General features: G+C 37.5%; 1 protein-coding gene across 1 annotated transcript in view; it reads right to left on the reverse strand.

The window, feature by feature from the left end:
- LOC133655280 (regulator of G-protein signaling 3-like) overlaps positions 1-13,045 on the reverse strand; it is a 378,581-nt gene that overhangs the window by 219,489 nt on the left and 146,047 nt on the right. Inside the window, 5 exon segments of the mRNA XM_062055278.1 lie at positions 2,696-2,807; positions 2,949-3,026; positions 3,098-3,429; positions 6,090-6,129; positions 11,315-11,744. Of these exon segments, the coding sequence (XP_061911262.1) occupies positions 2,696-2,807; positions 2,949-3,026; positions 3,098-3,429; positions 6,090-6,129; positions 11,315-11,744 (992 nt within the window).

Below are 13,045 nucleotides of genomic sequence, written 5' to 3' on the forward strand. Positions count from 1 at the left end.
GTTGTTGTTAATCATAATTATAATAAAATGCATACATTAGGAATAAAATCAAAACACAAATGCAGGAAATGTGCAACTAACACTAGAAATACATGACTGTAGACGACCTCAGGGTATCCCATTGAATTGCTTATGAGACTCTATATACAATTTTGAATGACTTTGTCAAAAAATGTCATCAACATTGTAAAAACTGACACAAAATTGAAAACTCATCTTCATGTAATTCTCTGTACAGCTGGTTTCCGGCTTCATCCATCCCCTATTTCTCTGTCCAATTTGATGATTGAAAATCACACGCCACAGATTTGTGTCCAGTGTGGCAAACTGTCATCAATCGCTGGTGAAGTTGTGTGCAGTGAGTCCAACAATGGACTGGAAAGTTGGAACAATGCTCAAAGTGGCATGCCGTCATCGTGTGCTCTTTGTGACATTCATGTGCAACACAATGCAAGTGTGCTCTACCACAATATCTACTGTATATTTATTCCTACTTCATTATGCTACAGATAAATATTTACAATGAACCCGCCCCTCCTTCACTGGGATTGGCTCCCTGCGAGTGTCCCTCACTGCCAAGCTATTCTGTCACACTGGCACAGGAGATGATTGTTTACTGGGAGGTGAAAGGAAAAGACAAAGGAGCAGGGACTTTCCCTAAATATCCGCAGGTCAAAGGTCAGCTACTGGTGGTTTGCTTTCAAATAGAGATTTTTTTTTTTTTTTTTTTTTGCTTTTGTGCATTCTAGATGTCTTAAACACGTGAATTAATTTTGGACATGTGATGTCATGTGTACACTTTGTTAAGATTAAGAAATAATACCAAAATGAATTAAAATATTAGCAAACTTAACAAGAAAATGAGTGCACCTTGGTCAGTTTTCTTAAAAAATAACATATTTGTTTGTCAATTTAAGAAAAAGAAAGAGCGAGAATCATACATTTATGTGCTCATTTTTGGGTAAAATTAATATTTATTAGTTTTTCTTTAAAAAAAATTACAAATATATATTTTCTTTGTAATTGTTTTGGCTTTTTCTTACAATTTCAACTTTGCATAGTCATAAAATGTTATCTTTTTACCAAGTAAAATTATGACATATTGTAATGTTTTTAATTTATTTTTGCGAATTAACTGTTCTTAATTGGTAAAATTATGATTTTTATTTTTTTTTAGATTTGGTCTTTATTCTTGTAATTCTAACTTTATATTCTGTTTATAAAAATGATTTTAATTGGTAAACTTTTTTTCGACTAATATTCTGACTTTATTGTTGCAATTAGAACTTTATAATCGTGGTAAAATTATGACTTATCTTTAAAATATTTTGGCTTTTTCTGGAATAATAACTTAACATTTTAATAAAATTGGGTCTTTTGTTACCAAGTAAAAGTGTGACTTTTTTTCAAATATTTTGTCTTTATTTTTGAAATTCAAACGTTATATTCTGGTTGAAAAGAAAAGAGGCATGCCTTTTTTAATTGGTAAAAATATGACTTTTCTCTGTAATATTTTGTCTTTGCTTTATCACAAAATGTTATCCATTTTTTAACCAAATAAAATTATGATTTGTTCACATTATTTTAACTTTTCTTTAGAACGGTAAAATTATGACCTATTTTTTTCAAATATGTTGTCTTTATTCTTGTACCTCTAACTTTATATCGGTTTTAAAAATATATATATATATTTGTAATTTTTTGGCTTTTTCTTACAATTACAAATGTTATCTTTTTACCAAGTAGAATCATGACCTGTTTTTAATTTATTTTTGTGAATTAACTTTTCTTAATTGGTAAAATTATGACTTTTTTTTCATATTTAGTCTTTATTCTTGTAATTAAAATTTTATATATATATATTTTTTTTTAATATTTTTAATTGGTAAAAAAAAAAGGCTTTTATTTGTAATGTTTTCACATTATTCTTACTTTTTCTTCGACTAATATTCTGACTTTATTGTTGCAAGTAAAACTTTATAATTGTGGTAAAATGATGACATATCTTTAAAATATGTTGTCTTTTTCTGGAATAATAACTTAACATTCTAATACAATTGGGTCTTTTTTGCCAAGTGACCTTTTTTCAAATATGTTGTCTTTACTCTTGACATTCAAACGTTATATTCTGGTTGAAAAGAAAAGAAACATGCCTTTTTTAATTGGTAAAAATATGCCTTTTCTCTGTAATATTTTGTATTTGCATTATCAGAAAATGGGGTCCTTTTTTTAAACAAATAAAATTATGACTTTTCTTTGTTGTATATTCACATTATTTTAGCTTTTCTTTAGACCGGTAAAATATGACCTTTTTTTCCAAATATTTTGTCTTTATTCTTGTAATCCTAACTTTATATCGGTTTAAAAAAAAAATAAAAAAATGTTTTTTTAAATTAATGAAAATATGTCTTTCCACTGTAAAATTTTGGCTTTGCATTCTTGTAAAAGTGGGTCAACCCATGACTATTGCTGCTATGGTGCATTTTTAGTCTACTTTATACCTGCATTATCCTTTCCATCCTTTGTAACTGAGCTACCGTGTGGAACAATTTCCCTTGTGGATCAATTAAGTTTGTCTAAGTCTAAGTCTAATTGGGATTATTAAGTATCACACATTGTGTTTGATGATACCTAAATAGTGCGAGGGTACCTAAAGTTATGGTATGTGTAAGATGCATTGCTGTTGAGTACCTACCGTCCTGTAGTCGCAGGTGTCGCAGGAATAAGGGACTCTGAAGGACGTTACACCTGCCGGGCTCGTCCTCTCTAGTGACCAGCATCAGGTCGGTGTAGACGAACACTGTTACCTTTAACGGACACACCGCGTTCCGATATATTATTTCATTTTCATAGGTCACAGCATGCTCGCAGTTACATTTGCATCAATCGGGCGTGCTTGTGAGTGATAATGGAAGGCAGGAATGTCAATATTTGGCTTTCCGTCTGACCTTTAGCACATGATGCTTGCTTTCGTGGAGGATCATCTCTTCCGTCAGGATGAGAGCTCGGCTGCACAAGTCCAGAGGCTGCACATTTGATGTATTGCATATTAATAATAATGATATTGAAGATCTTGTTTCCAAGCCATGCAACTGACCTGAACAAAGATGGGGAAGATGAGGATCTTGGGCGCCACAGTAACGTATCCATAGTTGTTTCCACGCGGTACGTGCGAGCGCACTATGGTACAGTTCTGGTAGTTTGCAAAGTTGGGGCTGTGCTGCTGGTAGTTGGAGTTGGTTTTGGCCGTCTTGGCGTTATTGGAGCGGCGCAGGAAGCCGGCGCGGCTGGAGAAAGGGCCGCATCTTCCGCCTTCGCCTCCAGCGGTGCTGCTGCTAATCTCCGGTGAGAAGGTTGCACTTGCACCACCCGCCTGGTTCTGTGAGCCAGACGCTTGTCGCGGTGGATACAACCTGTTGGCTGGAAGTCCTAATAGATAAGGAAACAGGTTACATTGCATTCTTTAAATAGGATGACACAGTATTGTTCATAAGTTTGAAAACACCGTCTTATTCAATGGCATGAGCAAACTTTTGAACAGTTTTATATTCTATTTTTATATTTTTGAAGCTGATTTTCTTTACATTTTTGACAAAAACAACGAAAACATGTGTAAATAAGCAACTTTTAAAGGGTTTTTATAAGTGGTTGCTTTAAAAAGGCTAGTAAGGTAAAGTTTTGTACCTGATGAAGGCTGCAGAAGCAAGATAGCCGAAACTTGTCAGGTACAAAACTTTACCTTACTAGCCTATATAAATCAACCACTTATAAATACACATTAGTAGGCCAAATGAACCTCTTCATTTTTCATTTAATTTTTTCATTTATTTATTTATTTCAGGCAATGACATAAAAAAGTACAAAGTTGACAACACATAATAATATAAATTAATATAGTGCAAAAGGTAATGTATAGTATGTAATGCATGATTGTCCAGTTTTGCCTGAAAGGGAGTGGAAAAAGATAACTTATTTAATCACACCCCCAGTTCTCCATTCAGTGATTATTCACATGAGTTTCACTGTTATTTTGTTCAAGGATTATAATACAGATGTTGTATCATAGTGGCATTACCACAGGTAACAATACTTATTACACTGTAACAATAATGTGTATCAACAATGTAGGAATAATGAATATACCAACAATGGTAATAGACAACATAGCAATAGCATATAACTTTTAAAGGGACTTATTATGCAAACCCAACTCTTCTTACTAGAGATGTCCGATATTATCGGCCGATAAAGGCTTTAAAATGTAATATCGGAAATTATTGGTATCGGTTTCAAAAAGTAAAATGTATGACTTTTTAAAACGCCGCTATACGGAGTGGTACACGGACGTAGGGAGAAGTATAGAGCGCCAATAAACCTTAAAGGCACTGCCTTTGCGTGCCGGCTTTTCACACACACAAGTGAATGCAAGGCATACTTGGTCAACAGCCATACAGGTCACACTGAGGGTGGACGTATAAACAACTTTAACACTGTTACAAATATGTGCCACACTGTGAACCCACACCAAACAAGAATGACAAACACATTTTGGGAGAACATCCGCACCGTAACACAACATAAACACAACAGAACAAATACCCAGAACCCCTTGCAGCACTAACTCTTCCGGGACGCTACAATATACGTACGTATATATTTTTTTGTATTTTTCCAATTCACTAAAATTATTCCAAATGTAAATATTTACTATTTTAGTATTGTTATTTATTTATGATATAGTTTAGTTATATTTATGGATTGTCCGTGGTTTCTATTATTCAACTGTCATTAAGTACGTTTAAATAAAGAGAGGTAACATTTTTAATGTTTTAAATGAAAGAAAAAAGTTAAAAGTGGATGATATAGCAAAAAATATATATATGTACGAATATAATCCCTAAAAGAGTTAAAGGTAAAAAAAAGTTGAGAAAAATAAATTAAGTAAAAGGTTAGATAAAAATATGTGGCATATTTTGTTCACAAAAAAATATATAAACATAAAATATGTTGGCTAACATTCCCCAAAAATATTTAAATAGTGCTAGGAAAAAAATTAAAAAAAATAAAATAATAATAATAATAATAATAACAAACAAATAAAACAAATGAATGAATAATAAAGGGGATTTAGAAAAAACGAGTGGCCTACAGTATTTGCACAAAAATTTAAATCTGCAAAATAAAAAATCTGCAAAATTACTATTGCTAATAGATTTAAAAGTAGAAAAAGTTACATAAAAAGAGGGATTTTTTAAATTTATTTTGCAAATAAATTAAAAAGTATGAAATCTAAGAAGAATTCTAACCCTAAAAAAATGTAAGTAGAAAAAAAAAATCCTAAATATGTGATATATTTTGCACACACTCACACACACACACACACACACACACACACACACACACACACACACACACACACACATATATATATATATATATATATATATATATATATATATATATATATATATATATATATATATATATATATATATATATATATATATATATATATATATATATATATATATATATATATATATATGCAAAATTACTGTCTCTAAAAGAATATATAATTTTTTTTAAGTAAGAGAGAAATTAAAAACATGTGGTGTATTTTTCACACAAAAAAAGAAATTAACATAAATCAGTTGGCTTACCATCTCTAAAATATATTGAAAATGCTAGGAAATAAAAACATTTAAAAAGTAATATATGTGGCCTATTTTGCAAACTTTTTTTTTTTTTTTTAATTACAAAATCTGCAAAATTGCTATCCCTAAAAAATGTTGAGGTAGAAACGTTTTTTTCGAAGTAAAAGATCAATTCAAAAAATATATGACATATTTGGCACACAGAACCATATATAAACATAAACCAGTTGGCTTGCAATCCTTAAATTATTGAAATAGTGCTTGAAAAAAAACAACAATTGGGGTGAAGACCCACAATCCTTTGACCCTTGACCCAAACAACACTGGCTCCTTGTATTGGAGACAGCATCAATGGCTGAAAATGTATGGAAAATGAACGCGACGTGTGAAGGTAATAATACACTCGGTCTGCAAAGAAGCAACAAGATGTCTTACCCAGTGTTCTCTGATTGTCCTGATAAACAGGCCTCAAGACCTGCAAGCACAAGTCAATGAACACATTTAGACAAGAGATTGTGCTTGGCTGCAAAACATGAAATACTGCTTTGTTGGTGTCACCGAGGCCAACAATAGCATTGTGTTGATGTGATGAGTCATGCATCATGTGACCTGTCCTCGCCCCCGGATTGGCTTAGAGCTACCATTAAATGATGGATTATTGTTACAATGCAGGAAATCTATGACAACTCACTACGTCTCATGGCTGAATCATCTCCTCCACACATACCGGAGGGGAAGGGATTCGGGGGCTAATTCTTTTGCAATGCAGTCTGCTGAAAATGATGGAAAGCGCCACTCTACATAGCAACTGACGCTGTGGTCAAAGTTGGAATTGCCACAAAACACATTTTAAGATAGTCAACACTCAAGTGGATAGTGCACCCCACAATTCGTCACGTTTCATGTGTCAGGTAAACTGTGAAAAAAGGGGCCCTATCAAAAAAAAAAAAATACAGCACAAACGGTCAAGTTAGGTTGTTAGTCAGGCGCTCTCACACACAAAATCTATGACAATTCACTACGTCTCATGGCTGAATCATCTCCTCCACACATACATGAGGGGAAGGGATTCGGGGGCTAATCATTTTGCAATGCAGTCTGCTGAAAATGATGGAAAGCGCCGCTCTACATAGCAACTGACGCTGTGGTCAAAGTTGGAATTGCCACAAAACACATTTTAAGATGGTCAACACTAAAGTGGATAGTGCACCTCACAATTTGTCACGTTTCATGTGTCAGGTAAACTGCCAAGAATGGGGCCCTATCAAAAAAAAAAACTACAGCACAAACAGTCAAGTTAGGTTGTTAGTCAGGCTCTCCCGCACAAAATCTATGACAATTCACTACGTCTCATGGCGGAATCATCTCCTCCACACATACAGGAGGGGAAGGGATTCGGGGGCTAATCATTTTGCAATGCAGTCTGCTGAAAATAACGGAAAGCGCCGCTCTACATAGCAACTGACGCTGCGGTCAAAGTTGGAATTGCCACAGAACACATTTTAAGATGGTCAACACTAAAGTGGATAGTGCAAACCCCACAATTTGTCACGTTTCATGTGTCAGGTAAACTGCGAAAAATGGGGCCCTATCAAAAAAAAAAAAACTACAGCACAAACAGTCAAGTTAGGTTGTTAGTCAGGCTCTCCCGCACAAAATCTATGACAATTCACTACGTCTCATGGCGGAATCATCTCCTCCACACATACAGGAGGGGAAGGGATTCGGGGGCTAATCATTTTGCAATGCAGTCTGCTGAAAATAACGGAAAGCGCCGCTCTACATAGCAACTGACGCTGCGGTCAAAGTTGGAATTGCCACAGAACACATTTTAAGATGGTCAACACTAAAGTGGATAGTGCAAACCCCACAATTTGTCACGATTCATGTGTCAGGTAAACTGCAAAAAATGGGGCCCTATCAAAAAAAAAAAAAAAAACTACAGCACAAACAGTCAAGTTAGGTTGTTAGTCAGGCGCTCTCACACAAAATCTATGACAAATCACTACGTCTCATGGCGGAATAATCTCCTCCACACATACAGGAGGGGAAGGGATTCGGGGGCTAATCATTTTGCAATGCAGTCTGCTGAAAATGATGGAAAGCGCCACTCTGCATAGCAACTGACGCTGTGGTCAAAGTTGGAATTGCCACCAAACACATTTTAAGATACTCAACACTAAAGTGGATAGTGTACCCCACAATTTGTCACGTTTCATGTGTCAGGTAAACTGCGAAAAATGGGGCCCTATCAAAAAAAAAAAAAAACTACAGCACAAACAGTCAAGTTAGGTTGTTAGTCAGGCTCTCTCACACAAAATCTATGACAACTCACTGCGTCTCATGGCGGAATCATCTCCTCCACACATACAGGAGGGGAAGGGATTCGGGGGCTAATCATTTTGCAATGCAGTCTGCTGAAAATGATGGAAAGCGCCGCACTGCATAGCAACTGACGCTGTGGTCAAAGTTGGAATTGCCACAAAACACATTTTAAGATGGTCAACACTAAAGTGGATAGTGCACCTCACAATTTGTCACGTTTCATGTGTCAGGTAAACTGCCAAGAATTGGGCCCTATCAAAAAAAAAAAACTACAGCACAAACAGTCAAGTTAGGTTGTTAGTCAGGCTCTCTCACACCAAATCTATGACAATTCACTACGTCTCATGGCGGAATCATCTCCTCCACACATACATGAGGGGAAGGGATTCGGGGGCTAATCATTTTGCAATGCAGTCTGCTGAAAATGATGGAAAGCGCCACTCTGCATAGCAACTGACGCTGTGGTCAAAGTTGGAATTGCCACCGAACACATTTTAAGATACTCAATACTAAAGTGGATAGTGCACCCCACAATTTGTCACGTTTCATGTGTCAGGTAAACTGCGAAAAATGGGGCCCTATCAAAAAAAAACTAAAAAACTACAGCACAAACAGTCAAGTTAGGTTGTTAGTCAGGCGCTCTCACACAAAATCTATGACAAATCACTACGTCTCATGGCTGAATCATCTCCTCCACACATACAGGAGGGGAAGGGATTCGGGGGATAATCATTTTGCAATGCAGTCTGCTGAAAATTATAGAAAGTGCCACTCTACATAGCAACTGACGCTGCGGTCAAAGTTGGAATTGCCACAAAACACATTTTAAGATGGTCAACACTAAAGTGGATAGTGCACCCCACAATTTGTCACGTTTCATGTGTCAGGTAAACTGCGAAAAATGGGGCCCTATCAAAAAAAAAAAAACTACAGCACAAACAGTCAAGTTAGGTTGTTAGTCAGGCTCTCTCACACCAAATCTATGACAACTCACTACGTCTCATGGCGGAATCATCTCCTCCACACATACATGAGGGGAAGGGATTCGGGGGCTAATCATTTTGCAATGCAGTCTGCTGAAAATGATGGAAAGCGCCACTCTGCATAGCAACTGACGCTGTGGTCAAAGTTGGAATTGCCACCAAACACATTTTAAGATACTCAACACTAAAGTGGATAGTGTACCCCACAATTTGTCACGTTTCATGTGTCAGGTAAACTGCGAAAAATGGGGCCCTATCAAAAAAAAACTAAAAAACTACAGCACAAACAGTCAAGTTAGGTTGTTAGTCAGGCTCTCCCGCACAAAATCTATGACAATTCACTACGTCTCATGGCTGAATCATCTCCTCCACACATACATGAGGGGAAGAGATTCGGGGGCTAATCATTTTGCAATGCAGTCTGCTGAAAATGATGGAAAGCGCCACTCTGCATAGCAACTGACGCTGTGGTCAAAGTTGGAATTGCCACAAAACACATTTTAAGATGGTCAACACTAAAGTGGATAGTGCAAACCCCACAATTTGTCACGATTCATGTGTCAGGTAAACTGCAAAAAATGGGGCCCTATCCAAAAAAAACTACAGCACAAACAGTCAAGTTAGGTTGTTAGTCAGGCTCTCTCACACAAAATCTATGACAATTCACTACGTCTCAAGGCTGAATCATCTCCTCCACACGTACATGAGGGGAAGGGATTCATATGCGTGAGAGTAAGGTTGGGGAACGGGGGGGGGATAATCATTTTGCAAAGCAGTCTGCTGAAAATGATGGAAAGCGCCACTACATAGCAACTGACGCTGTGGTCAAAGTTGGAATTACCACAAAACACATTTTAAGATAGTCAACACTCAAGTGGATAGTGCACCCCACAATTCGTCACGTTTCATGTGTCAGGTAAACTGCGAAAAATGGGGCCCTATCAACAAAAAAAAAACTACAGCACAAACAGTCAAGTTAGGTTGTTAGTCAGGCTCTCTCACACCAAATCTATGACAACTCACTACGTCTCATGGCGGAATAATCTCCTCCACACATACAGGAGGGGAAGGGATTCGGGGGCTAATCATTTTGCAATGCAGTCTGCTGAAAATGATGGAAAGCGCCACTCTGCATAGCAACTGACGCTGTGGTCAAAGTTGGAATTGCCACCAAACACATTTTAAGATAGTCAACACTAAAGTGGATAGTGCACCCCACAATTTGTCACGTTTCATTTGTCAGGTAAACTGCGAAAAATGGGGACCTATCAAAAAAAACAAAAAAACTACAGCACAAACAGTCAAGTTAGGTTGTTAGTCAGGCTCTCCCGCACAAAATCTATGACAACTCACTACGTCTCATGGCGGAATAATCTCCTCCACACATACAGGAGGGGAAAGGATTCGGGGGCTAATCATTTTGCAATGCAGTCTGCTGGAAATGATGGAAAGCGGCGCTCTACATAGCAACTGACGCTGTGGTTAAAGTTGGAATTGCCACAAAACACATTTTAAGATGGTCAACACTAAAGTGGATAGTGCACCCCACATTTTGTCACGTTTCATGTGTCAGGTAAACTGCTAAGAATGGAGCCCTATTAAAAAAAAAAAAATTTTTTTTTTAAAAACTACAGCACAAACAGTCAAGTTAGGTTGTTAGTCAGGCTCTCTCACACAAAATCTATGACAACTCACTACGTCTCATGGCGGAATCATCTCCTCCACACATACAGGAGGGGAAGGGATTCGGGGGCTAATCATTTTGCAATGCAGTCTGCTGAAAATGATGGAAAGCGCCACTATGCATAGCAACTGACGCTGTGGTCAAAGTTGGAATTGCCACCAAACACATTTTAAGATACTCAACACTAAAGTGGATAGTGTACCCCACAATTTGTCACGTTTCATGTGTCAGGTAAACTGCGAAAAATGGGGCCCTATCAAAAAAAAACTAAAAAACTACAGCACAAACAGTCAAGTTAGGTTGTTAGTCAGGCTCTCTCACACAAACTTGTTAGTAGTTATGAACTGAGGCGTTTCATTTCTTTTAACAAGTTTGCTTTATTGATGCCACTAGATGCAACCATCAAGTACACTTCTCTCTCTCTCTCTCTCTTCCTCTCTCTCTCTCTCTCTCTATTGCATAAAACATCAAAATCAATAGGATACATGCGGGATAAAATGATCATATGCTTCGTGTTTGTCTCGATCTGTTCGGTAAAGTCAGTTAGCGCCGGGGATGTACGGTAAGGAGACGTATCTAGCATGAGCCATCATGTGACCGTGGTGAGGATGAGGAGGAGGGCGGAGGAGATGATGAAGATGCAGCCCACCACCACCGGTCTGCGGTACCTGGCTTCCGGGGTCGATGGGGGACAGGATGATGTAGTTGTCCCCGTTGGACGCCTTCACCCTGGTGCCCTTCAGCGTCGCCGTGTGAGGGTGGTGGAGGAGCCGCGGCTTCCCGTCCAGCTCTTCGGCCGACCCCCCCTGGGCGTCCCACCTCAGGGTGCCCACCCCCAGGGTGCCGGCGGGGGTGCCCTCCGAGCCGTTGACCAGCAGCCTGCGGGCGGCGGTGGCCCGGTGGTGAGCCGGGAGCGGGGGCACGGCCGGAGGGGTTCGACCGGCGCCCGGATCCGGGGCGTGCCTGCGGACGGGCGGCGAGGGGGTCTCGTAGTTGGAGGCGTGCTTGTAGGAGGGGCGGTGGATCAGACCCTCGAAGCTTGGCTTGGCGGAGGGGCCCGTGCGCCACACCACCACCTTGATTTCATTGGCGCTGTTTCTGGGGGTCACATGACATCACGTACAATCAATGACTTTATTTCCACATTGAACACAAAACAATAGCAACAAAGACCCCTATTCATTTTAAAGGGATGCATTTCCTAAGGTTGAGTAAGAACCCTATTCATTTTGACAAAACACATTCTAGGGCTGTTTTGGGGACCATCAATAATTCAGAGGGTTCTTGCTTAGTCTTTCTAGATCGACTGCAATACTACATACTGTAAAACCATAGTAACGAGAACCCTATTCATTTTGTAGGTAGCAGGGATAAAAATCCTCACGTCCTTTTTTCACACATAAACCTTAAAACTCACAGGGATGCATTTTCTACACTAGAGTAAGAACTCTATTCATTTTGACACAACTGCCATATTTCAGAGGTATTTATGGCAGCCAAATGTTGACCATCAAAAATGAAATGGGTTCTTGCTTAGTCATTTTAGATTGACACAATAGTAACAAAGAGGCGTATTCATTTTGAAGCAGCTCAGGCTTTTTCACACAACATTATTCTTAAAACGTATAGGAATGCATTTCGTTTAACTAGAGTAAGAGCCCTATTCATTTTGACAAAACTGACAAATTGGCTATTTTTGGGAGCAAAATGTTGACCATCAAAGATGAAATGGGTTATTGTTTAGTCATTTTAGATTTACTAGTATGACTACTATACTAAATTAAAACAATAATAACAAAGTACCCTATTTGTTTTGAATATGGCAAGGATGGCCAAACATGTGCATGATTTTTTTTTATACAACTTTAAATTAAAACTTAAACAAATGCATTTTCTAAGATCGAGTAAGAAACCTATTCATTTTGACAAAAAAAATGACGAATTTAGTTGCCATTTTGTGGAGCAAATATTGATCATAAAAATGAAATGGATTCTTCTTTAGTCATTTTTGATTTACAAGTATGACTACTGTACAATACTACATAAAACAATAATAACAAAGAACCCTAGTTATTTTGAATATGGGAAGGATGGCCAAATATGTGCATGATTTTTTTATACAACTTTAGATTAAAACTTAAACAAATGCATTTTCTAAGATCGAGTAAGAAACCTATTCATTTTGACAAAAAAATGACAGATTTTATTGCCATTTTGTGGAGGAAATATTGATCATAAAAATGAAATGGGTTCTTGTTTAGTCATTTTAGATTTATTAGTATGTCTACTGTACAATACTACATAAAACAATTATAAAAAAGAACCCTATTTATTTTTTAAATATGGCAGGGATGGCCAAATATGTGCATGATTTTTTTTATACAACTTTAGAGTTCAAA

Source organism: Entelurus aequoreus, linkage group LG08 (assembly GCF_033978785.1).
Source record: "Entelurus aequoreus isolate RoL-2023_Sb linkage group LG08, RoL_Eaeq_v1.1, whole genome shotgun sequence".
NCBI classification, from domain to species: Eukaryota; Metazoa; Chordata; class Actinopteri; order Syngnathiformes; family Syngnathidae; genus Entelurus; species Entelurus aequoreus.